The 27,365-nt window shown below is 44.1% G+C and overlaps 1 protein-coding gene across 1 annotated transcript in view; it reads left to right on the forward strand.

Moving 5' to 3' along the window:
- The first annotated feature begins 938 nt into the window (after nt 1-938).
- The window catches only part of LOC127651337 (glypican-6-like), a 103,319-nt gene continuing 76,892 nt past the window's right edge, over nt 939-27,365 (forward strand). Inside the window, exons 1-4 of the mRNA XM_052137115.1 lie at nt 939-1,092; nt 4,516-4,646; nt 20,716-20,859; nt 21,834-21,863. Coding sequence (XP_051993075.1) covers nt 939-1,092; nt 4,516-4,646; nt 20,716-20,859; nt 21,834-21,863 — 459 coding nt within the window. The remainder of the gene's footprint in view (nt 1,093-4,515; nt 4,647-20,715; nt 20,860-21,833; nt 21,864-27,365) is intronic.

The raw sequence follows: 27,365 nt of genomic DNA on the forward strand, positions 1-27,365 counted from the left end.
GGAGGAGGAGCCCTGGAAGACTCGAGGGACTTGAGAGGTGGAACCCTGGAAGGCTCAAGAGGCTTGAGAGGCGGAGCCCTGGAAGGCTTGAGAGGAGGAGCCCTAGGAGGCTCGAGAGGAGGAGCTCAGGAAGGCTCGAGGGGTGCTGGCTCTAGGACGGGCACGACCACTGGCGCTTGCTCTTGGACGGTCACGGCTACTGGCGCTGGCTCTTGGATGGTCGAGGCTACAGGCGCTGGCTCAGGGACGGTCGAGGCTACAGGCGCTGGCTCAGGGACGGTCGAGGCTACAGGCGCTGGCTCAGGGACGGTCGAGGCGACAGGCACTAGCTCACTGACCTCTGAGGCGACAGGCACTGGCTGGTTGACCGTGGTATGCGCTGGCTTGGGTTCGCTGGGCGCTGAGGGCAGAGCCACGGGGGGTTCAGGGCACGGGGCTGCGGAGGCTGGAAAGCAGAGGCCTTTCCCCTTCTCCTCTTCCTCCGGGCTGATGCGACTGGCGACGGTGGAATGCTGTTCCTGGTCGGCGTGGCTTCAGTCTCGCTGACCGTGGCTGACGGGGGCTCAGGCTCGCAGACCGGGGCAGGCGTGGGCTCTGGCTCGCAGACCGGGGCAGGCGTGGGCTCAGGCTCGCAGACCGGGGCAGGCGTGGGCTCTGGCTCGCAGACCGGGGCAGGCGTGGGCTCTGGCTCGCAGACCGGGGCAGGTGTGGACCGGGAGGTGGAAGCCCGTCTTCTCTTCCTCCTCCGGGCAGACGAAGTGGACCGTGCAGGCTCATAGGCAACGACTGGTGTGGGGGTCTGCTCGCTGACAGGTGGGGCAGGCGTGATGGGAAGAGCCATGGGCGTGTGGAAGGTTACTACTGCGAGAGTTGAGGTAGGGTCCTCCTCTGCCACGCCCACAGTGAGTGGCGAGCTGCTGACCAGCAAAGTCTCTTCCATGATCTCCTGCAGTGTCCAACCGCGCGTCGCCGGTGGCAACCGCTCCTTCAGCGAGGGGTTCAGGTTACCCCAGAAGAAGACCACCAAGGCCGAGTCTGGGAAGTCGGAGATGTTTGCCAGCTCAAGGAAGTCCCGGACGTGGTGTTCTACCGGTCGGTCCCCTTGCTTCAAACAAAGCAGCTGGTAGCTGGCCCACTGGACCGCTGGATCCATTTCTGGGTCGATCGTTCTGTTACGAATGGTGTGGAAGCAGGACAAGACAGATGAGAGGTGCAGATCCAAATGCGGTTTTATTAAATAATAAGAGGAACACAAAACACTGGAACAAATTAAAGGTCCACGATGGGAAAATGAAATAAACACACGAACACGAAACATCCACGAACGATCAAACAAGGGAACAAGAGCAGGCATAAAACATTGGAAACATGGAACATGACATACAACTTACAAAATACTTCAAACAACGATCGACCAGGACTGAACAAAGAACCAGGGTTTAAATACAAGAGGAACAAACAAGGGAATGAGGGACACCTGGGGGGAACAATCAGGGAAGGAGAAGCAATCAGGGGAACACCAATCATAAAAAGAAACTACAGAGGACTACAAAGACCAAACAGGAAACAGGAACTAAACTAAACTTCAAAATGACAGCACAAAACAAAAGATAACAGTGAACATGACAGAATAAAAGAAACTACAAAAACCAAAACAGGAACTAAACTAAACTTCAAAATGACAGTACAAAACCAAAAGACAACAGTGAATGTGACAGTAATGTTGACTCGAGAACGTCATGGTTACTTCTGTAACCTCCATTCCCTGATTGACACAAGGGGTCTTTCTTGGGAGCCTTGTGTACCTCTGAACTTGAGAAAAGGCCTTGTGAAATTGGCAGTATATGGGTATAAAGGGAAGCGGGCGTGCATCTGTCAGTCAGGATTTGCACTGAGGAGCTGAGAATAAGGCACTGCCGTTTACATTGGTAGGTCTAGTGCTGTGGCAGGAGGGATACAACGTCTCGTTCCCTCCCTCAGGGTAACCATGATGTTCTTCTTTTGTCACTCACTCGACGTTGTGTCGAATTAGGTGACACAGGTTGTCCCATTCAAAAGCACCACGCACTAGTCCGTGTTACGTGAACTGAGGAAACAGGTGCAAGCAGGCTGCTGCGTGCAAGAGGCAACTATGTCAGCTGCACGTAGCCCTCCCCAATGCCCCCAAAAGAGATGTCATATACAGACTTGAGCGTGGCAGGGCGGAGGGCGGGGCCGGTCCCTTAACAGGCTAATCAAGCCTCCGAGAGGGATAAAGGCCGACTGCAGAGGATTGTGTGGGAGAGAGAGATAGTCTGATAAGGGACCGGGTGTGTAGAATCACGACCCGGCCCGCCCTCCGCCCTGCCACACTGAGGTTCCCGTGGATCCCTACCTCAGTATAGAGCACCTGTGGTTCATTGCTCTGCTGAATTTGCAGGCCATAAGGCTAGGGAGGAGAACATCCAGGAAGCGAAGCTTAGTGGCAAAGCTGGGAGAGAAGGCGCACTGGATCAACTTGGTGAAGGGCGCTGTGTGAATGTGGAACACCTGGTCGGTTGTGCTGCGTTACCGAGTTCTACCGGTTTGGATCTGACAAAATACGGGACGAGACCGACTCAACCCTGAGATTGTAAAATCTGGCGAAGATGTTGGGTGTTGCCAAGCCTGCTGCTCTGCAGATGTCTGCTAGGGAGGTGCCATTGGCCAGTGCCCACAAGGATGTCACTTTCTGGTTGAGTGTGCTTGGACCCGCAAGGGGGCCAGTGAGATGGCATCAATGACCCAGTGGGCTAACCTCTGCTTGGAGACGGCATTAAAGGTCCACGATGGGAAAATGAAATAAACACACGAACACACAGCGTCAAGTGAGTAACAGAACGGTAACTGCTGTGACTGGAGCATTCAGTCAGATTTGTGAACTAGTTGGCTTAGTTCATTGCAAAGAAGAGTTTGGAACAGAGGCGTCTTTACATTAGGGGGCAAGTGGGGCTAAGCCGCACCAGAGATGGCATTGTTGTGCAAATTGCAAGGCATCATCATACATCTACTTTAAGAAATAATATATTTTCCGCAACTTAAACTTATACAAGAAAAAAGTAGATATTCTTTTGAAAAATTATATTATTATTAAGGTGTGTTGCATAAAAGCAATTTAATCGTTCTCATTTACTATGCGTGGGGCTAGCTCTTCATCCTCAATGTTTATCAACGGAAGTCTTGAGAACATCATGTGCATGTGCAACAAAAGCTCAACGAAGACCAATCAAAAGCTTTGATCATATGTATGTCAAGCTGTTGACATGAGCCGTGGAAGTTACGGCTCTTGATCGCAGACCTGCATTGTGAGTGAACTTCATTGGTAAGATTTAAAAGCTAATTTCATTCAAATGTGTTGCTGATTGGATTAGTTACAGTGCACTGCTCATCATTTCAATGAATTGTATTCCATTGTGTTGCTGATGCATTGGATTGTATTAGATTACAATGACTGCTAAATATTGAGAGTCTATTAGGCAGAACAGCCCACAAAATGGCACATGCCGAAGGGGGCAGCAATATGCAGAAAAGGACAGGTACAACCTGATTCAGGTTTCCTGTCTAAAAGTGTGAGAATCTGTTAGATTTATAATTCATTAATGTTTGGTGATATATTTAGGCTTATGCTTTTGTATTTTATCAGTATTCTTTGCCTACAACTATTTTGTCTTAAGACGTATTAAGGAGCAATGTGGACGAATACCTTAATTGTCATCAGCAGGACACTGAAGGCAGAATATAATCAAGATAAGCTAATAAATATATAAAAGTTATTTCTTTCAGTCGAAGAGCTAGCCTTTCCTTAGATGACTAAGTAGGATTTTTTTCTGAAATAGTTTTGCGTGCTCTTTTACTAAAGTAATATATACACCGATCAGGAGATCAGAGTTACAGAAATACTCAAACCAGCCCGTCTGTTGGTGCCAGACGTGCTGGTTTGAGTATTTCTGTAACTGCTGATCTCCTGAGATTCGAACTAACAAAATCTACGGTAACTGGATAACTGCTCTGTGTGAGTGTGAAGAATATTTTTGAATTGAATTGGTGAGAAGAATATCATCTCAGAATGCAATTTTGAGATGCAGATGGGCGCTGTTTCTTTAGATCTCAAGATTTTGATCATTTAGTTTTTTAATTCACATAATTTTAATTTGTTTGTTTGCACAACAGGGGTCATTTATAGACAACATGAAATCAAAATGTATTCTATTTACTGAATTATCACACGTTCCTGGTCCTTTTATGCATATTTTTGTCATTGTTGTTTTTTGTAGACTTTATACTACTGAAATAGCTAAATTAAATTCATGAAATGTTTGACTACACAAACAGCAAAATTTACTCATGCAAAGTGGTTTTTTTCTCTCTAGATAGAGACAAATGATAGAGGTCTTTCTTTTCAAATCAGTTTTAGCATCACTACCTGTGTTGTGTGTTTTTTGTTGATAAGATCATGTGAGTGAGTGTTTGATTGGTTCTTCTCTCATGCTGTGACAGATGCCATGCTGCTGGTTGCTGATAGACTTGAAGGGCCCTTTAATTTTGAAGCTGTCATGGAGCCAATCGATGTGAAAATCTCTGAAGCCATCATGACCCTGCAGGACAACAGTATGCAAGTTTCTTCCAAGGTATGTCAGCAAACACACACAAACAATTAGGCAGAATTATCCTTAATGGTCTCATTACATTCTACTATGAGTTCCCTATCTGTCACTATCTCAAAGTTGTGTTGATGTTGTGACACTAGGGGTCGCCCTTGAGAGCCCCAAACACCTCCTATCTTTGAGAAAATGCCAATAGGAATTAGCGAGTGGAATTTCCATGCCACTCCCCTGGACATACGGGTATAAAGGTGCTGGCTCGCAAACACACATCCATTCACCTCTTAAGAAAGCTACTGGGTTTTAGCCGGTGTTGCTTCAACAGCCTAAAGGTGTATATTCTTCCATTAAAAGAGTATATTTTCCAACTAAAAGAGTGGCACTGACAGAGAGCGTCTTTTTAAAGATGCCTCCGTCTATGTTTAATTCCTGGTTACGGTCGTTATCTCTCCACTTCTGACGGCCATGGTCACTGTCTCAAGTGCTTAGGCGCTGCCCACACGGAGACAGAGTTCTGGATGGGTTATGTCCTCACTGCAAGATGCATTACTATGGCAACTTTGCAGTCACGGCTTTCCTTCGTCAGAGGGAAAGACAACCCAGCGGCTCCCACCTCAGCCCTTCTACCTACGGTTATGAGGCCGCCTCTGTTAGCACTGGGGGTGATTTGGGGACCCCAATGGGAGCCGCTCCACCAGGTAACCCCCCCACGGACCTCTCATTCCACAGCACGCTTGTTCGCCCCGGTAGAGTTCTGGGATGAGACTACTCGTCTCAGGGCGAGTTTGTAGACTCATTCAGGGCTCGTGATGCATCGGAGAATGGGCTGGTTCAGTCTGACACGAGGACTCGACTGGGCTCCCAACTTCGGGTGCCGTCACTCAGTCGCAGGCTAACGCGGAGCTGATGGCCTGCCCCCGGGGTGGAGCCACCCGTGGGAAAGAACCAGAGGAAGCCTTCGAAGCGCCCCTGAGACGGGTGACCCAGGGACGTGGAGACCCACTACAGGCCTGGAGGTGGTGAACAGACCACTCCATCCCCCGGTGGAATCTTTTGTTGCCTTTTCCTTTGATTTTGCTGCATGCCCGAAAAAGAAAAAGAGTGGTTTCCATACTCCCTGGGTCACACATCCGGTGTTCATGACTGTCGTTATCATGATCGCTGGACACCGCACTGCTCAGGCACCTCAGCCGGATGGGGCTTCGGGTCAACTGGGAAAAGAGCAAGCTCTCCCGGGTTCAGAGCATCTGTTTTCTTGGGATGGAATTAGAAATAGAGTCTCTATGATGCATGCCACATTAGCACAGTCAGTTCAGAACTGGCCGGGTGCGCTGGCTACGAGGCACGCAATAGTGAACTACCTACTGAAATGGCCGGAACCCTGTCTCTGCTCCTCAGCACAAAACCTGAATGAGTCATTGCGAACAAGCTCCTTTTATACCCGTATGTGAAGGGGAGTGGCATGCAAATTCCACTTGCCAGTTCCCATTGGCCTTTTCTCAAAGATCAGAGGTGTTTGGGGCTCCCAAGTGTGACCCTTAGTGTCACTACAACGACACAACATGAGGTTATAATAATAATAATAATACATTTTATTTGTAATGTGCCTTTCTCAGACTCAAAGCGCTACAGCATGTACATAACAAAATAATCAAACATGTGAATAAAAATATATATAGATACATAAATATAAAAGAAAAAAATACATTAAAAAATAATAATAAATAAATAATATGATTATAAATTGAAAACTTGACTAAACCGATGTGTTTTAAGAGGTTTCTTAAAGGGGTCATATAATGGTACATGCACTTTTTCAAGTTGATTGTACTGAAATGTGTGTTGGCTGTGCCTGTACACAACCATCCTATTATGATAAAAATCCATCCAGTGTTTTTGTTTTAATCTCCTTATATATTTTCCCCTGCCTCAAATCGAGCCGTTCGACCATGTGACGTCACACGGTCGGACGCCCCTCCCAGGATTGTTGATTGACAGCAGTGTTTCAACACAGACCTGCCCTCGCTCGTGAGCGAGCTGTCAATCATAGTCCGTCATCATTGTTGATACACTGGAGCAGAATGGCGCCTAAGCGATTGTGGTGTTCTGTTCTTCGGTGTAATAACGAACACAGCAGTCATTTTGATGTTCCTAAATCTGAACCGCTGAAGATGCAGTGGCTGAGTTTTGTTTACGATGTGAATATTCCCCACGAGCAACGTCAATGCGTTCATGTTTGCGCGAATCATTTTTCACCAGACTGCTTTATAAACGAGGATCAGTATAAAGCTGGTTTTGCTAAGAAGCTGCTGCTGAAAAAAGATTCGGTACCAGCTATTTATATTCCCTCTGCACCTCCAGAAGAAGTAAGTGTAACGTTTTATTAACCTTTATATTAATCTTTGAAAATCGCTTGCACGCTTCACAATGAATATGGCTAATGTTTACACTCAGGGTACATTACGGCATGTTTTCCATAACGTTACGACGTTCTCAATATAATTCATAATCCCACGTTTATAATGAACAACGCGTTATGGTTATTGTGTTATTAAAAACTGTGTACGCAGGTGTTACAGTTAACATGGTAACACTAAGTTACACCTGGTTTACTTGTATGTTACTGATTAAGAAGTAATGTCAAAAAAACACTTATACGGAGAATAACTCCAGAACGGAGGGGCGGGGTGACCAAAGCTCATTATCATTTAAAGTCATATGCTCTGAAACGGCGTGCTGAAAATAGAGCTGTTTTTGAGCAGGTAAAATTAGTGTTTTCTTAAAATACTAATGAGAATTTTTAATAAAATTATATTACAAAGTTTTCATTTAGACCCTAAAGATTCATATTAACTTGTACAAAAATGGCATTATATGACCCCTTTAAAACAATCCACAGAAGCAGCATCCCTAATAGATGAGGGTAGTGTGTTCCATAACTTAGGCGCGTTATTGTTATGAATACCCTGTCTTGTTTCACTGTTGCCCTTTTGTTTACCATTGTTGTCACTTTTGCATTTCTTAGTTTTCACTTTAGTCCCTTATGTAACTCCATAGTCTCTTTGTTAGCGTTTGTGTTTCCTCTGTTCATTGTTTTCACCTGTCCTCATTAGTTTGCCTTTTACTTCTGTTAATCACCTTGTTATCTTGTTTGAGTTCTGTTTGTTCATTGGTCCCTTTTTCCTATGTTCATGTATTTATACCCTGGTTTTTGGTTCAGTCCTTGTCTATCGTTGTTTGGTGTTAACCCGGTGTGTGTTTCCTCCTCGAGTCCCCTGTTTTGCTCACGTCGTGTGTAGTTTACTATTTTATGTTTATTTCCCCATCGTGGGTTGTTCCTTTGTGTTTTCCTGTTTTGGTTCGCTCAATAAAGTTCAAGCTGCGTTTGGATCCGCATTTCCTCGTCTGCCTCGTTACTCAAGCATAACAGAACGATAGACCACCCATGGATCCAGCAGTCCAAAGAGCGAACTACGAACTGCTCTGCCTGAAGCAAGGGGACCGACCGATAGAAGACCACATCCACGACTTTCTTGTCCTGGCGAACATTTCAGACTTCCCTAATTCCTCCCTTGTGGTCTTCTTCCGAGGCAACCTGAGTGACGGGCTGAAGGAGCGGTTGCCACCGCCAACGCCGACTGGGCGCTCACGCGTTCAGTAGAGGAGACCCTACAGGCCTGCGGTTCTCCTCTAACAGTGGACATCATCGAGGAGAACCCCGTAGCGCCTCCCACAGTATTGACCCTCCATTCGCCCGTGGTTCGTCCTTTCACGCCTGTCATCGAGCCAGCGCGGCCCTCTTCGTCTGCCCAGAGGAGGAGGAGAAGACAGGCTTCCGCCTCCCGGCCCACGCCTGCCCACGCCTGCCCCGGTCTGCGAGCCAGAGCCCACGCCTGCCCCGGTCTGCGAGCCAGAGCCCACGCCTGCCCCGGTCTGCGAGCCAGAGCCCACGCCTGCCCCGGTGAGCGAGCCAGCGGCCACGCATGTCACAGTGAGCGAGCCAGCGGCCACGCATGTCACAGTGAGCGAACCAGCGCCTACGGCCTCTACCGTCAGCAAGCCTGAGCCCTCGTCAACCACGGTCAGCGAGCCTGAGCCCTTGCCAGCCACGGTCAGCGAACCTGAAGCCACGCTGACCAGGAACAACATCCCAGCTTCGCCAGTCGCATCAGCCCGGAGGAAGAGGAGAAAGGGAGAGGTCTCTGCACTCCAGCCTCCGCCTGCCACAGCCCCATGCTCTGAACCCCCCTTGGCTCTGCCCTCAGCGCCCAGCGAACCCAAGCCGGCGCTTACCACGGTAACCCAGCCAGAGCCCGTAGCCTCAGACGTCAGTGAGCCAGTGCCAATAGCCTCAAACATCAGTGAGCCAGTGCTTGTAGCCTCGGACGTCAGTGAGCCAGCGCCTGTAGCCTCAAACGTCTGAGCCAGCGTCTGTAGCCTCGACCGTCCCTGAGCCAGCGCCTGTAGCCTCGACCGTCCCTGAGCCAGCGCCTGTAGCCTCGACCATCCCTGAGCCAGCGCCTGTAGCCTCGACTGTCCCTGAGCCAGCGCCTGTAGCCTCGACCGTCCCTGAGCCAGCGCCTGTGGCCTCGACCGTCCCTGAGCCAGCGCCTGTGGCCTCGACCGTCCCTGAGCCAGTGCCAGTAGCCGTGACCGTCCAAGAGCCAGTGCCAGTAGCCGTGACCGTCCAAGAGCCAGTGCCAGTAGCCGTGACCGTCCAAGAGCCAGTGCCAGTAGCCGTGACCATCCAAGAGCCAGTGCCAGTAGCCATGACCGTCAAAGAGCAAGTGCCAGTAACCGTGGCCGTCCAAGAGCCAGCGCCAGTGGTCGTGCCCATCCTAGAGTCAGCACCTCCCGAGCCTTCCAGGGCTCCCCCTCTCGAGCCTACCAGGGCTCCGCCTCCCAAGTCTCTCAAGTCTCTCGAGTCTTCCAGGGCTCCTCCTCCCGAGCTTTCCAGAGCTCCGCCATCCTAGTTTCCCGAGCTTTCCAGAGCTCCGCCATCCGAGTTTCCCGAGCTTTCCAGAGCTCCGCCATCCGAGTTTCCCGAGCTTTCCAGAGCTCCGCCATCCGAGTTTCCCGAGCTTTCCAGAGCTCCGCCCTCCGAGCTTCCCAGAGCTCCACCTCCCAAGCCTCTCGAGCCTTCTAGGGCTCCGCCTCCCAAGCCCCTCGAGCCTACCAGGGCTCCGCCCCTCAAGTCTCTCGAGCCTTCCAGGGCTCCGCCTCTCAAGTCTCTCGAGCCTTCCAGGGCTCCGCCTCTCAAGCCTCCCAAGCTTTCCAGAGCTCCGCCCTCCGATCCTACCAAGGCTCCGCCCCTCAAGCCCCTCGAGTCTTCCAGGGCTCCGTCTCTCAAGCCTCCCAAGCTTTCCAGAGCTCCGCCCTCTGAGCTTCCCAGAGCTCCGCCTCTCAAGCCTCTCGAGTCTGCCAGGGCTCCGCCTCTTGAGCCTGCCAGGGCTCCGCCCCTCAGGCCTCTCGAGCCTGCCAGGGCTCCGCCCCTCAAGCCTCTCGAGCCTGCCAGGGCTCCGCCTCTCAAGTCTCTCGAACCTCTCGAGCCTTCCAGGGCTCCGCCTCTCGAACCTCTCGAGCCTTCCAGGGCTCCGCCTTCCAGGCCTCTCGAGCCACCCAGGGCTCCGCCTCTCGAGCCTTCCAGGGCTCCGTCCCCAGAGCCACTTGAGTCTCCTACGGCCCCGCCCCCAGGGCCTCCTACGGCTCCGTCTCCTGATCCACTCAAGCCTTTGACGGCTCTGCCCCCAGAGCCTCTCGAGCCTCCTGCAGCTCCGCCTCTCAAGCCTCCTGCAGCTCCGCCCCCGGGGCCTCCTGCGGCTCCGCCTCCAGAGCCACCTATGGCTCCGCCTCTCGATCCACTCAAGCCTTCGACGGCACAGCCCGCCGAGCCTCCCGAGCCTCCTACGGCTCCGCCGATCGAGCCACTCAAGCCTTCGACGGCTCCGCCCTCAGAGCCTCCCGAGCCTCCTATGACTCCACCTCCCGAGCTTCCTCCGGCCCCGCCTCTCGAGCCACTCAAGCCTTCGACGGCTTCACCCTCAGAGCCTCCTACGCCTCTGCCCCCAGAGCCTCCAGAGTCTTCCTGGTCTCCGCTCCTAAAGCCTCCCACGGTGCCGCCTACCTCGGCTCCGCCTCCTGAGCCTCTTTCAGCTCCACCTCCTGAGCCTCCCTGAGCCCCGCCTTCAGAGCCTTCATCGCCCTCGCCTCCTTCGGCTCCGCCTCCTGAACCTCCTTCAATTCCGCCTCTGAAGCCTCCATTGGCTCCGTCTTCAGAGCCATCTTCGCCCTCGCCACCTTCGGCTCCACCTCCAGTGGCTCCGCCTTCTGAGCCTTCTACACCATCGCCTCCCTTGGCTCCGCCCAACACTGTTCCGCCTCCTGACCTGACCAAGGCCTTACCGCCTGAGTCTGCCACGGCCCTGCCTAAGCCTCCTTTGGCGCCGCCTCCCAAGTCTTCTACGGCTCCGCCTCCAAAGTCCTCCTTGGCTCCGCCTCACACGGCTCTGCCAGCCTCTGTCCTGTGGCCTCTTCCCAGACCTCCTGACCCAGTCCCAGTCCCGTGGCCTCTTCCCAGGCCCCCTGACCCAGTCCCTGTCCGGTGGCCTCCACCCAGGCCTCCTGACCCTGTTCCCATCCTGAGGCCTCCCCCCAGGCCTCCTGACCCAGTCCCTGTCCAGTGGCCTCCTCCCAGGTCCCCCAAACCTGTCCTTGCCCTGTGGCCAGCTCCCAGGCCTCCTGCACCTACCCTTGCCCGGTGGCCAGCTCCCAGACCATCGAAACCTGTCCCTGCCCGGTCCATACCACCTCGGCCTCCTAAACCTGTCCCTTTGTGCCCCCATGGACTGCCTAATTGTCCCTTGTGCCCCCGTGGACTGTCTCATCTCCCTTTGTGCCCCCGTGGACTGTCTCATTTCCCCTCGTGGCCCCCGGACTTCCTGCCTGCCCTCTGTGCCCCTTGGACTGCCTCCTTGTTCTTGTGCCCCCCTGGTCTGCCTGTCTGCCCCGGTGCCATCATTTTGTTCTCTGTGGGTTTTTGTCTTTTGTCTTTGTCTTCTAGGATGCGTCTGGAAGCCGATCCTTTGAGAGGGGCTCTGTTATGAATACCCTGTCTTGTTTCACTGTTGCCCTTTTGTTTACCATTGTTGTCACTTTTGCATTTCTTAGTTTTCACTTTAGTCCCTTATGTAACTCCATAGTCTCTTTGTTAGCGTTTGTGTTTCCTCTGTTCATTGTTTTCACCTGTCCTCATTAGTTTGCCTTTTACTTCTGTTAATCACCTTGTTATCTTGTTTGAGTTCTGTTTGTTCATTGGTCCCTTTTTCCTATGTTCATGTATTTATACCCTGGTTTTTGGTTCAGTCCTTGTCTATCGTTGTTTGGTGTTAACCCGGTGTGTGTTTCCTCCTCGAGTCCCCTGTTTTGCTCACGTCGTGTGTAGTTTACTATTTTATGTTTATTTCCCCATCGTGGGTTGTTCCTTTGTGTTTTCCTGTTTTGGTTCGCTCAATAAAGTTCAAGCTGCGTTTGGATCCGCATTTCCTCGTCTGCCTCGTTACTCAAGCATAACAGTTATGAAAGTTTTTCTTGAAGAAATAAGCTTAAATTAAAGGTAGTACAATAAATGCTTGCATGATTCATAAATATATTTTATTAAGTGAAAATTGTATTTATTAATTTATTTCTTTATTTACTTGCAATGCAATGAAAAAAAAATCTTATTTGTCTGCTTTTTTTCTTTCTCTTTCTATCCAGGCAGGTTTTTCTTTATATATATATTTTGACACACAAAATGACAATCAGATTCTTGACCAATTTAAAATATTTTGTTTCATAGAAACATCACATTGTTACAAATAATACGGTCCAAAGAATTTCCCAATCAAGACTTTGACAATGCTTTTCATTGTATGTAAATATTTGGAGTATATTCATTCACCCAAACATGAAAGAATATTTCCTGATTTAATATTGCTTCAATATAGCATTTAAAGTTAGACTTAGGATGAAAAAAAAAATAAAAAAAATAAACATGTTTATATGGATATAATATTTTTATAATGTTTGGTTATGAAATAAAAAGTATGTTAAAATGGGTAATATAAAAAAAGAAAGTATATTTACAAAATTTTGTTATAATGTATCATAAAAGACAGCAGGTACCCAAATATTACCAAAGGAACTGTCAAATTCAAGAATATTTGCTGTATATATCTGTTTGTGTTCAACAGAGAGGCCGGTAAAAAATTAAATATTAAATAAATAAATGTGTCTTGGATAAATTAAGAATGGATAGATGGATGGAAGGATGGGTGGAAAGGAGAAAAATCAAGGAACAAAAAGAAAAGAAACTAAAAGAAAGAACGAAAGGCAGGCTGGCTGGCAGAGAAAGAAAGAAAGAAAGAAAGAAAGAAAGAAAGAAAGAAAGAAAGAAAGAAACGAATAATGGAGGAAAGAAGGAAAGGAAAAAATAAATGAAAAAATAAACAAAAATAAATAAGGGAGGAATAAATTAAACGAAAAAAGGATGGAAGGAAAAAATATGGAATGAAGGAACAAAGAGCAAAAGGAAGTAAAAAATTATTTCTATCAGGAAGACACGCAGGCTTGAGTGAAGTTTGAGATGCCATTTATTTAATAGATGTAAAAGGGAGGTGATGTCTCTCTCTTTGGCGTAGGCCCCGTCCGGCAGTCCGAGGTAGTTGTACCTGGAACCGTCATGTCCTGCCGGAGATAGGAGGCAGGGGCAAGGAGCCTATCCCCCTGCGGGACAGGGCTCAACTGGTGGTGGTGGGGAGGTGGAGGTTGCAGTGTTAGCACACCGAAACAGCAATGTGATAGATTGTGAACGGACTTATAAAGCATTGGCTTACGTGCAATTGGCTAGGAGTTACCCAGCTTATGATGTGATGATGTGAACCTGCTGGTCTTCCCGCTAGAACTACGCTCCACTTCCATTTCTATCGGGAAGACACGCAGGCTTGAGTGAAGTTTGAGGTGCCATTTATTTAATAGATGTAAAAAGGGAGGTGATGTCTCTCTCTTTGGCCGTACCCAGTCCGAGGTAGTTGTACCCGGAACCGTCATGTCCTGCCGGAGATAGGAGGCAGGGGTGAATAGCCTACCCCCAAAAGAGATGATCCAGTTTGGTACGAACCAGGTCTTGTGTTGGGCGTTCATTCTGGAGGAGGAATTAAGAGATGCGAGCATCATAATTTGACGTGAAATTTGCAATACCTCTGGCGTGGTTGTGTGAAGCCTTTGCGATGGGAAAGCAGTATTTTTTGTTTTTGAGTTTGAGTTTGATTTCATCCCTGTGCATTTCCTTTTTGTCCTCGAGTGTGATTTGGGCACTCCGTCAATAGCCCCTGGTTGAGCAGAATCTTTGCTTTAGGCCGGCATTGCTGTGCAGTGTCTTTGTTGAAAGATAAACAACATTTGATATGAAAACGCTCCAGCGAGGGAAAAGTTGTTTGAGGCATCTTTGTCGAGGGGGACAACATGTGTAGAGCCATACGATAATGTCAATGTTGCGTGCAGTCTCTTCGTTGAAGACATTTGATATGAAAACCCTCCGGCGAGGGAAAGTTGTTTGAGGTATCTTTGCTGAAGGGGACAACGTGTGTAGAGCCATACGATAATGGCGACGTTGCGTGCAGTCCCTTCATTGAAAGAAAACAACATTGATATGAAAAACCTCCAACGAGGGAAAAGTTGTTTGAGGTATCCTTGCCGAAAGGTGAGCAACATGCGTAAAGCCATACAGTTATGGCGACGTTGCGTGGAATCCCTTCGTTGAAAGAAAACAACATTGATATGAAAACCCTCCGACGAGGGAAAGTTGTTTGATGGTTATCTTTGCCAGAGTGAACAGCATACATAACGCCATACGATAATGGTGATGTTGTTGTGCCATACCTTGTTGAAAGCCATCTTGTTATGGTGTGAGCTTCCGGCAAGGGCGGCTGGTTTGAGCAATACCTATGCGAAGGAACTGTGCTTGAGATTATGGGAGCCCGGCGAGGGGAGGGGGGGAGCATAGTTACGTGCTGTCCTTGCGAACGGTGAGCTTGCTTGAATTGAATCATTGTGTAGGTAAGGATGAGCTGGGGAAGAGCCGCCAACCACCACCAGATATGCATGAGGACTTATGGCTGATGGGGATTTGAGCTTGTTTGATGATTTGGGTCAAGTTGACCATTTTGGGTATGATTGGGGAGAGCAGCGGCCGAGTGTCTTCATTGTAGATTCCAGTATACCTCGAAGGGTGCTCGTCGAGCTGGTCTGTGGAACTCCTGCGAAGCGAGGGAGGGGGTCAGAGACTATGTTGAAAAACCTGGGAATGTGTCTGGCTGGGATGATGAAGTTACCGTAAATGCTCTGCCATGTCAGCCTTCTCATAGGGGACATGATGGTTCGAGGAGGGCCAGACTTTATTGATTGTAGAAACGACTGCGGAATTGTCGCATGACTACGATGCATTTGAGTTTCTGGAGGGAACCCATATGATGCTGGCCGTGATGATGGGTGTGGAATAAGAAAGGCCTATTTTAAACTTCTTTTGTAGATGTAGCTTGCTGTGTCATCGCGGAATGAGGCTGCAGTGGTTCTAGGAATGTATTTCCTATTTCTGAACTCAAACATATATTTTACCCCATATAGGGTAAAGAACCATTTCATTGGAGGGTAGAGGGGAAGGTTGTTTGCTGGACCATATGATGAAGTGCTGTACGAATGGCGAGGAAGGATTTGAAGCTTGGGTCACGGTGTCATTTCTTTCTTCCCTCCGCTGAGCCGCATCGAGACTGGGATTGTAGATCGAGAACATTTGTTAAACACATTTAATTATGAAATATCTAGCAATGGGATTACTTACGAAGAGAGCGTCTGGAGCGTAGGAAGCTATATTGAAGAAAGTATAATTCTGGCCATTCCCTGGTGAACCATGGTCCTAGAAGGCAACCCCTGAATCCTATGGAGGGAGCCATGTCCGAGAAATAGGGGCATGTCATCCGGAGATTCTCGCCAGCACTCATCGATTGGTGGGTAGGAGAGGCTGTCTATGGAATGAGCTAGTGTGAGGAGGCGGAAAAACAGCGGAGTGGCCTTGAGGAATGATAAGCATGGCAAAATTGAGGAGGCCTGATGGGGCTGGAGATTGCGTTAGGAGACCCAAACTGACCAGGGAACAATGTGAAAATAGACCTGACCCTGTTATATTTCTTTAGGGGGGAAGCTTGCATGGTTAGAGAATGTGTGTCATGTCTAGAATTCTAGAGACGTGGCTCGTTGTGGGTTGTTTTTTTTTGTTTTGTTTTTCTCTTCTCTCTCGCTCGCTCTCTCTCTCTCTCCTCCCTCTTATTCCTCGATCAAATTTAGTTGAGAGTTTAGTTGTTGGCTGTAAAAGGAACATGAGAGTCTTATGTACTCCCGGCATAGAGCCCTGAAGATGCAGTGGAAGGTTTAGTTTTTGAACGAGGTGTGCCCCAAAACATACGAAAATGTGTGCATGTTTGTGCAAATCATCTTGCATGAGACTGCTTTGTAAATGTGTGTCGATATGAATCGGGATCTTCAAGAATGTGATTCTCGAGCATGGATCAGTTCTGGCTGTTCATGTCCCACCTTTACGACCTGAAGATGCAGTATCGCACTTTATCTTTTGTGAATATTTGCAAATCTCCTTCCGAATGTGTTTGATAGCTGATTCGACGGCTGATGTGCCAAGTTACCATTGTCTCTGACATATTCCGGAGACCAGATACATGCACGCCTAAACGTGTATGGCTGAATTCCGGCATTTACGCTGTCGATCATATTGGTTCTGATTAGTTGTTGCTGTAGTGGTCTGACCACGATGAGTGAATGATTTGTGAAGACATGCCAATGAATTTCTGCTCTTTGATGATGCCTGAATGATAATAAAATGGAAGTATGCCATGAGATGGGAATTACTCGCTGTATGACCTGATCATAGCGAAATGCCTTATGCTGGTGGTAGATAATCTGATGAAAAGGGGAAGCGGTGCTGAGCCTACTGCTAGGGGTCAGAGGCGCGCCACAACTGTGGTGCTAGCGATGAGAACATGGAAGTACGTCTGAAGTAAGAAAATGCTGCGTTTTATGGATCGTGTAAATGCGCCCTTGGAGGCGCTCTGGGAACCTCATCGAATGTTGTACCGAACGAAGTAAATTCTTTCACAAGGCTTGGTGAGGGCTATTTTAACCCGTTGATACGCATTTGTTTGCACTCGGGAGTGACGTCACTCTGCTTAAGTTTAATATATTTGCATTCTGATATATGCATGCATGGATATGCGATTAATGTTAACAGATTATACGTCTTTTCGAAGGTCTAAGTGTTCGACGTTGATATCCGATCTCTGTTGCATGATAGCAGTCCTCCAGAAACAGCTATTTGTTTATTTGTGCCGGAAGTGCGAATGACAACATGCAATATCAAAAACGGGACATCATACCTTATTATGAAATCGCGATCGCCAGATGAATCCAGTTCAGCCTGCTTGGGTCAATTGTCCATGACAGAGTTCATTCTATAACGTCCAGTAGCACTTTTGTACACAATTATAAATCTTGATATGTTCTCTATGTTTACATGAGATCTCGCCTGGAAGAATTACTCTTCATCGTCTTTCTTCAACAGACTATGCAATCTGAGCTGCATTCCCATTGTAAAACTGTATTATCTTATATATGAAGTCTTCTAAACAGAATGAGCCCATCTCAAAGTCCAAAACTTTTTTTTTTTTTTTTTTAGATTGTAGTTTTTTGCTTTAAAATAACAACATATATTAATTCTGAAACTTGAGAAGTGAAGCCCAAAGTGTATTCTTTCGAAAGATACTACAAATGTGTCCATACTCCAGGGGAGCCAGTAGATACAGCCATTTAAGTTGGGTATGTAATTTGCATGGTTTGTGCTCAGGAAGGTGGGGCGCACATCACCAGGTGAAACTGTGATGTCATGCTCCCTTGGAATGCTCACATCATGGGCTCGGTCTTCCTAGTTAATAGGGCATGGGGATGATGAATTGGATTGGAACGCACCCGTTACGTGATTTGGGCGAAGGCGGCCGCAAAATGGGGGAATCTTACTGACTAATGAGATCCCATATGATAAGCGTTGACTGTACATTATGATATACATGAATAATTATCTTAATTCCCCGATGGGGAACGCTCGGGCATGCAGACTGTGAATGATAAGTGAATGAACCTTCACCGAGTTGCCCTCATGAGATTACACGATTGCCTGCCATACTATGAGAGTGAATGCGCTGTTGACATGAAATACTGGCTTTTGATGTTGATGCGAATGCGTTATGATGAACAGGCAGCGTTGCAACTTTGTGATGAACAGGTAGCATGGCAACGGAAGGTCTAGACCCATGACTAGACCTGAATGCATTTGATGGATATGAACATGACTTAGCTTATTTCTGATAGAAGCCGGCTGCTGCCTGGGCTGATGATTTTGCAGGATTCGCGGGATGCACGCTCCTTCCGCGCCGGGTCGTGCAATGCGATTGAGAGAGATCTCCTGAGTGAATGAGATATGGGTGAAGATCCGGGTTTGCTGGTTGTTTATTCCCCATGGGTTTGATGTTGGCAGAAGTTGAGATGATTGCAGTGTTAGCACACCGAAACAGCAATGTGAAAGCATTGGCTTACGTGCGATTGGCTAGGAGTTACCCAGCTAATGATGTGATGATGTGCACCTGCTGGCACTTCCTTGATAAAAGAAAGGAAGGAACAAAGGGAATGAGTAAAATAAGAGAGGAAGGAGAGAGGAATTTAGAGTGTGTTATAATGCTGTGGTCCGCATTTACATTAAAAACTTTTGCAAAGCAGTTTGTAAATGTCCCCCAGAGACTTTGAACGGGAATCATGGTGACAGATAGTGCAACATCAGCTCAAGGACATCCTTCTGCCATGAGAGCCAGGCATGACATTCAAATGTTCCATCAATGTCAGCTTGCCCCGTATTTATTGCATCTAAAAGACGTCAGCATGTGAACTTAAAGCATACATTATTTCTCTAAGATACAGGTGAAACTCGAAAAATTAGAATGTCATGCATAAGTTCATTAATTTCAGTAATTCAACTTAAAAGGTGAAACTAATATATTATATAGACTCATTACAAGCAAAGTAAGATATTTCAAGCCTTTATTTGATATAATTTTGATGATTATGGCTTACAGCTTATGAAAACCCCAAATTCAGAATCTTAGAAAATTAGAATATTACATGAAATCAATAAAAAAAAAGATTTTAAATACAGAAATGTCGGCCCTCTGAAAAGTATAATCATGCATATGTACTCAGTACTTGGTTTGGGCCCCTTTTGCATTAATTACTGCCTCAATGCGGCGTGGCATGGATGCTATCAGCCTGTGGCACTGCTGAGGTGTTATGGAAGACCAAGATGCTTCAATAGCGGCCTTCAGCTCTTCTGCATTGTTTGGTCTCATGTCTCTTATCTTTCTCTTGGCAATGCCCCATAGATTCTCTATGGGGTTCAGGTCAAGCGAGTTTGCTGGCCAATCAAGCACAGTAATACCATGGTCATTGAACCAGGTTTTGGTACTTTTGGCAGTGTGGGCAGGTGCCAAGTCCTGCTGGAAAATGAAGTCAGCATCTCCATAAAGCTTGTCTGCTGAAGGAAGCATGAAGTGCTCTAAAATGTCCGGTAGACGGCTGCGTTGACTCTGGACTTAATAAAGCACAGTGGACCAACACCAGCCGATGACATGGCTCCCCAAACCAACACAGACTGTGGAAACTTCACACTGGACTTCAAGCATCTTGGATTGTGTGCCTCTCCATTCTTCCTCCAGACTCTGGGACCTTGGTTTCCAAATGAGATGCAAAATTTGCTCTCATCAGAAAAGAGGACTTTGGACCACTGAGCAACAGACCAGTTCTTTTTTCTTTAGCCCAGGTAAGACGTTTGACATTTGAAGCCCATGTCCAGGACCCGTCTGTGTGTGGTGGCTCTTGATGCAGTAACTCCAGCCTCAGTCCACTCCTTGTGAAGCTCCCCCACACATTTGAATGGCCTTTTCCTGACAATCCTCTCCAGGCTACGGTCATCCCTGCTTCTTGTGCACCTTTTTCTTCCACACTTTTCCCTTCCATTTAACTTTCTATTAATGTGCTTTGATACAGCACTTTGAGAACATCCAACGTCTTTTGCAATTACCTTTTGAGGCTTTCCCTCCTTGTGGAGGGTGTCAATTATGGTTTTCTGCACAACTGTCAGGTCAGCAGTCTTCCCCATGATTGTGAATTCAACTGAACCAGACTGAGAGACCATTTAAAGGCTCAGGAACCCTTTGCAGGTGTTTAGCTGATTAGAGTGTGACACTTTGAGCCTACAATACTGAACCTTTTCACAATATTCTAATTTTCTGAGATTCTGAATTTGGGGTTTTCATAAGCTGTAAGCCATAATCATCAAAATTATATCAAATAAAGGCTTGAAATATCTTACTTTGCTTGTAATGAGTCTATATAATATATTAGTTTCACCTTTTAAGTTGATTTACTGAAATTAATGAACTTTTGCACGATATTCTAATTTTTCGAGTTTCACCTGTACATTAGACTGAAAACAGTTTTAAGAGTGGTTGCCTCTCATTTACTCTGCATATGCAGAAATCATATTGAAAAGTCACTATGGCCCATTCCATTCGAAAGAGGCATTTCAGGCAAATATCAGCTTCAGTCAACTTTTACTTTCATTGCATCTTTTTTCCATATACTGGAAAACATTTGTTCCCCTGGAAGAAAAAAGCCATAGGGGTTTGGAAAAACATGAATGTGATTTAAATTATTAAATGGTTCTCTTTGAGTGGACTATCCCTTTAAAGAACCTATCAAATTAGTATATAGTGTTTGAAAAATGTGGCTCAAACTATACACACTGAATAAATGAACAACCCAATGCAAAATATCTAAAGCTCCTTCCAAATCACCCTCAGCTTCATTCCTCATTTTCACCTTTTTTAAATTGCTTCTGTTTTTGTATCCGAACCACTAAAACAGATGCTTTCCCACTTGGTAATTCTAGGTATTCCAAGTATGCGGTCATCCCAAGCCAGCTAGAATTGGCCGGTCTGTCCGTGGGATCTCGGATATGTTCAACAGTCGATTCAGACCATTCAGCCCAGAAGAGAGGCCCACCACGGCAGCTGGCACCAGCCTGGATAGACTGGTGAGTGTGTAGCAGGGAGGGTGGTGCAGTTTAGGAAGGCTCGAGTGGGCGATTATCGCATTTAGAGTTCAGACCCAGGAGAATACTGTGAAAAGCTTTTGGTGGAGGCACAGGATGCTGATTGCAATAAAAACACAAAATAAATAAATAAAAACATTTTACTAAAGGTTTAGAATGTGCAACAAAGGAAATGCAAAATAATATATATAAATATATTAGAAAAAAAATATTCAAAGTGAGATGGTTAAAATTAGGTCATTAAATTGCATTTTGTAGATAAGGTAAAACAATTAAAAAGTTTAAGTTATGGTAAACAAATTATTTTCTTTACATTTATGTTTTAAATGTGCATAGACCTCATTAATTTTAATTAAATAGTTCATGTTGATTCTAAATTATTATTATGTTCATTATTATTATTATTATTATTATACAGTTTGTAATAATTTATTATAATAAAAAGTTGTTGGTTTTTCAACTTACAACGAATTTGTTTCTAAAATTACTTAAGATACTTCACTGGAATTGAGTGTGCTGACTCTTTACTTCTATGCTTAACAAGAATAAATGAAAATATTACACTCACTTAAAATTAGTGCAAAATTGCATTTGTGCGTAATCTTATTTTAGCCTCCAGCTAATTTATAGAATTCATTTCAGATGACTTTCCATCCATTTTTGGCAAATTACCTTTTCATTCCATCATTGAATGTGTCTAAAGTTAACCCTCAAATTGCATAAAGGAGATGCATGATGGTAAAATAAATGTTGAGTTAGAAGAATTTGTCTGAAAAGGGATGCACTTTGAATAGGATGGTATATCACAACAATACCATTCATCAAATGTAATCGTACATATTGCTTTCCTATCTAATGCATATTTATCATCGTATGCTTTCTATCTCTCTCTTGCTCATCTACGCTTTCAATGAAATCCTTTTTCTTTTCTCTGTTTTTGTGCTTGCATTTCCCAGAGGATTGTTTGGAGAACGATGCAACATAGCGTAAGCCGTCAAACACTTATTTTACTTTACTTCTGCCATTTGTCTTGTGGCTACCAGAAGTCTCTACATCTCTTCCTCTTTCTCTTTAGCACTGACTTTGTTTCCAGACTTGTAATGCACTTTCTATTAAAGCCGGGTGAGAATTAAGGAACTTGTTTTCTTGGAGAGCTATTAAATGTCAGTCTCTGTTGAAGCTCTGGAACAGGGCACCTTTTGATTAAAGCTAAATGTTGAATATACTGTATGAATAATGTGTACAGAATTTGCTCTAGACTAAACAACAGTATTTGCACTCTCTCACATTCTGAGCATAACCTTTTTAAAAATGGATATGGGTGATAGTGAAGTAGAAAACTATCTGAAAATAGATGTCCCTCTTAGCAGTGTCTAATATGCTTTGGGGACAAATTTTGCTAAATGACAAATAGCCGAATGAAAACCAAAAATGTAACTGGTAGTGGAAATTACATACAGAAGTAAAGGCTTGAAAAGAATCACTTTTGCTGGTCTCTCTGCGGGAGTTTCTAGTAAATGAAAGGATTTGAAGTGGTAGTGAATTATCACGGTTGCCAACACAGCTAATTCACAGCAATGAGTTACAGTATTACAGTCACTAGGATGAATGAAAATGGTCAGGACTGTAATCAAAAGCTGGAAAATTTAAAAGGAATGAAAAACGCATTGACGGAACAAGAATGAGGGGTCTACAGCATAAAATACATAAATAAAAGGACATCTTCCATAAAATAAATAAATGATGCTTCTGTATAAAATAATGATGTTTTGTGATGTGAGAAGGTTTTAACTGTATCTTGTTGTGTTGTTTCTTTATGGTCATTGTTCCTTACTGTTTACATCAGACACTGTTTTGTAAAATAGAATTAATTGTGGCTACAGAATTTTTTTTTTTACTGGTTTTGCTTTAGGACTGAGAATTTACATTGCAGTTCAATGTGCAAATCAGTACAGGGTCATTTTTTTATTTTTTTATTTTTGTATACAATAGATAAACAAAAATGTCTTTAAAATCAAACATGGAAATAATATTTCAAACAAAACAAATTGCAGTCATCACAAACCATGTTTATCCTAATTTCAAGGAAAAATTGCATAAGAAATGAAGACAATTCCGAGAATATATCATGAAGTTTATTTTTTAATCCCGTTGTTTAATAAAATGCTTATTTTATTGCTTTATGTTATTATTATTCTAGTCTTAAGCATAAATACAATTTGTATGAGGTTTATAATTAAAAGAAAAAAAATTAACAATGGAGCAAGAAAACATTCTTAATATCTTATAATTTTAAATTAATTTTTTTCAAGAATGTTTAGACATGTCTGGTAACACTTAACAATAAGGTTGTAAATGTTTACTGTAAAAGTATTGTTTATTGTTAATTTCTGCATTTGTTTAGCATTTCTACAAATATGTTTTTAAAATATAAAAATTTGTACTGCATACAGTACATTAACATGAGTTATGAACTAAAATGAATAATAGATATTGTTTTCATTGTGAGTTGATGATAATGCATTAACTAGTGTCAACATTTAGAATTTTATTGAAAAGTGTTACTGATATTTTTAGATTAATTTTTAAAAAGTACTGCCTACTTTTTAAAAATGAGGTAGCAAACTTAATGTCTGAAATAAAATTGGGATGAGAGATTTGCAAAGGTCTTATTGCCTGTGAATATGGAAGTTGTTATGGGAGCACTTGTGCCACTAAAAGCAGCACAATGTACGTGGCCCAAGTATCATAAGTATGATTAAGGAAATTAATTTACATAGGTTTTATAGCTCATTGAAATTTTAACGGAAGCACTTACCATGAGACTTATAGACATTCTCTTGTGACCCGAGTGAATGAGAGCACCTGCACAAGCCATTTAAAGGAGGCTTTTCAAGATGCTAAACACAATCAGTGAGTTGAGCTCTTGGTGAGTTATAGTGCTTAAAGTACAGTCTTTAATGATAAATTTTTTTACAACTCTTCACAGTTGTGTTTTTACAACCTGCTATGTTGTGTTTTGAAAGCTTTTCCAGTAAAGCTACAGTATTTGACAAGCTCAACCAGTAAGACTTCTACCATTACCAGAAAAACATACTGGTCAACCAGTTTTGCTCTTGAACTATGTTGGCTATGTTATTATGGCTATGTTGTTCCACCAGCACCAAACTGGCATAAACCAATCTGGCCATTGGAAATTGCAATCTAATCCAATCTAACCCGTACGAGAGAAGAACAAAAAATCAGAGATCTCAATAATCTCTCAATTGTTTCTTCTTGATAGCAATTAGGTTAACATGGAGAGCAAACAGAGTATTTTCCTCAATTCTTCAGCCTTTCTCGTGAGAAAAACACCCTAAAAATCTCACAAAGAATTTCACAATGTCTCAAACTCTGCTTAGATTTGCCAAGATACCAAAGTCTGCAATCAATATTTGAGCAATCAATGTAATTGTCTCTTGGGAAGCGTCTTTGAAGTATAATGCATCCAGTTAAGCAAAATTACAAATTAAAGAGTACTATGTGACTACATTCCCTTTTTGTTTCTTATTTATTGCACTCTCAAAGCAACTTAATTTTTTTATTTTTTTAGATGGTGAAATGTTTTCTGTTTTTGAGGCATTCACTCAATGTAGGCCCACCTCGTTATTTGAAGGCGTCTAACTGGACAATGTCTTTTCTCGAAGGCTTGCTTGACTTCCTGATGTCTTGTGCATATTTCAACAGAAAGAATGTCAACCGTACAGACATACAGTAGTTTAGAAGATAAAGCTTTTTCTTAGCATCAGCTCGTGTTTGCCCTGGTGGTTGATTTGTAGGATGTCATACGAGTCAATTGCTATATTCCCAAACCAGCTACAAATCAGCTCGTATGGTCGACATTTTCTTGTCGGTTGGTGCATGAGCTGAATACTGGAATGGATGTCTTTTTAAGTTATGATTCACTCTATGTAGTTTATTTTGCTTTCTGAACACTGATTGCTCCAAATTTGCTTCCCCGGATCTACGCATTGAAAGGAATCACCACGTTTATCAAGATGACAGTGTATTCAAAGAACAATGAGAGTTGGGTTTGCAGAAGCACAAAAATAAGGCCAAGATGATCCAATTTTCACAACACAAAGAAACGTAATATAATTTGTCAACTGATATTTGGTTGGGCCACGTTCTAAACCAGACAGAAATGCCTTCATTGGATATTACGAATGCCATTTCCATGATACTCTGCATCTCTATTTTATATGTAGGAGGCTCTTAACTGTAAATGTGGGTCCTTTTGCTGGCCCAGAGGAGAAATATGGAAATAAGCAGACAGGAATCTCTAGTAGCACAGTACAAAATGAATTTTGAGTAATATCTGCAGGGTTAACTCAAAGTCATGAATCAGGACTGGAGTACTGGGTAAATTATTCACCATCACAGAGTGTTATAAAGGGAATATGTTTTCTTACAGCAACTTTATAATTATATGGCAGAGGGATTTTATGTTGGACTTGGCAAGAACTGGCCTGACCCAAACAAACACTGGCTACCAGTGGCACATATTTGCCTGTAAATACCAAGCGTAATAACGCGAAATAGCGATTAGCGAGTATGCCCTGAATGCATTCATAAAATCATAAAATATATATATAAAAAACTACTAACACTTACAAAAGGTGTTTAAATGATTGCCATGAAGTTCATAGGATATTCACTCAGTCTACAAAGGCTGTATAATGATAGCAATATTATCATTCTTATTTTAAGTTTTTTTTTTAATCTCTCAAATCACTCCAGCTAATAAACAGTGAGAACAATGTAGTGTGCGCCAAACATAGTCTAAAGAGTTTAAGAAGCATGATTTTCTAAACCAGAACCATGGATCACTTTCATGACCCCAAGTGTTTGAGATCTACCAACCAGAGAGGACACTGTAACTATAGGAACATTCATTTTGGCATAAACCATCCTCTTAAGGGAATAAAGCATTGCGAATAACACAACTGAATCGGTCTGCAGTTCTGTTCTCAATATTTGGTATATATTTTAATAAACTAAAAGGTCAGTCATAAACTTAAGGTCAGTCATTTATAATGTACTGCAAAAAAATAAATAATAATAATAAAATAAATAAATAAATATACATACACATCCTCAAAACAAGATACATTTTCTTGAGATGCAAATACATTTTGATATTAAGACTCGGATCTTTTAAGACTTTTCCACAAAATAAAGCTTGCATTAAGTTCAACCTTTGGCATTTTGGTGAGGTTTACAATTTAACAACAAACAAATATACTGTATGTGTGTGCATACATACATATATATATACTGTATATACACACACACACACACTCACCAACCACTTTATTAGCTACACCTAATAAAGCAGCGTTCTGTTCTTGGCTGACAGAAGTGGTATTTTTGCTATTCTGGGATGCGTTTCCTGTACAACAAAATAACTCACTTCTGAACCACCATAGTACGATGCATGGTTACAGAAACTAGCTAATCACGACTGTTTACTGAAACCTTAGTAACTATGTCACACTTCCATCATTCGAACCACGTTGGTTGAACATTGTGGCGCTTTCGTTAATGACGTTACTCAGGGGGTGGAGAAATAACTTACTCAGAGATCTAATGGATATACAATTTGAACAGTTCATTTACATGGACAGAAAGCAATTTGTTGTAAAAAAAACTCCTTAAGACATGAAATAGACATTTATTTGTATATGCACTTTGTAAGTGGAGTCCTCTTTACTACAGTAAACAGTTTGGTCAGTAAGCAGCTCCACATCAACTTAATTTCCCTGTGACGCTGCTGTTAATAACGAATATGGCATCTAAGGATTATTTCTGTTATTTTCTTTTCTCCATTGTTTCACTTTATTGTCACATGCCCCTGTTTCTTGTGTGTTTGTTTTCATTGCGACCTCTCGCAACATTGTGGTTCAATAGCGGGGTTTCCCTCTTACCTCACTTGAGCGCACAAAACATATACACACTCTTCAAAAACCAATAAGAATGCCACTTTATTCTTAACACAGTGGAAGGTATAGAATTAAATATATATGGAGTAATAGATACAGACTGGGTCTGTCAAATGGGGCTCTGGTGAAGCGGTGTGTTTCTGCATGTTAACAAAGATAATAGCCATGATAATATAAGCCAAACATGACATAAAACGCCTCGGTCACTGTCGTAACCTCCGTTCCCTGATGGAAGGAACAAGACGTTGTGTCGATGTAGTGACACTAGGGGTCTCTTTTGAGAGCCTCGGTTACCTCTATATGCACTTTGTAAGTGGAGTCCTCTTTACTACAGTAAACAGTTTGGTCAGTAAGTAGCTCCACATCAACTTAATTTCCCTGTGACGCTGCTGTTAATAACGAATATGGCATCTAAGGATTATTTTGGTTATTTTCTTTTCTCCATTGTTTCGCTTTATTGTCACATGCCCCTGTTTCTTGTATGTTTGTTTTCATTGTGACCTCTCG

This window comes from Xyrauchen texanus, chromosome 11 (genome assembly GCF_025860055.1).
Source record: "Xyrauchen texanus isolate HMW12.3.18 chromosome 11, RBS_HiC_50CHRs, whole genome shotgun sequence".
Classification (NCBI taxonomy): domain Eukaryota; kingdom Metazoa; phylum Chordata; class Actinopteri; order Cypriniformes; family Catostomidae; genus Xyrauchen; species Xyrauchen texanus.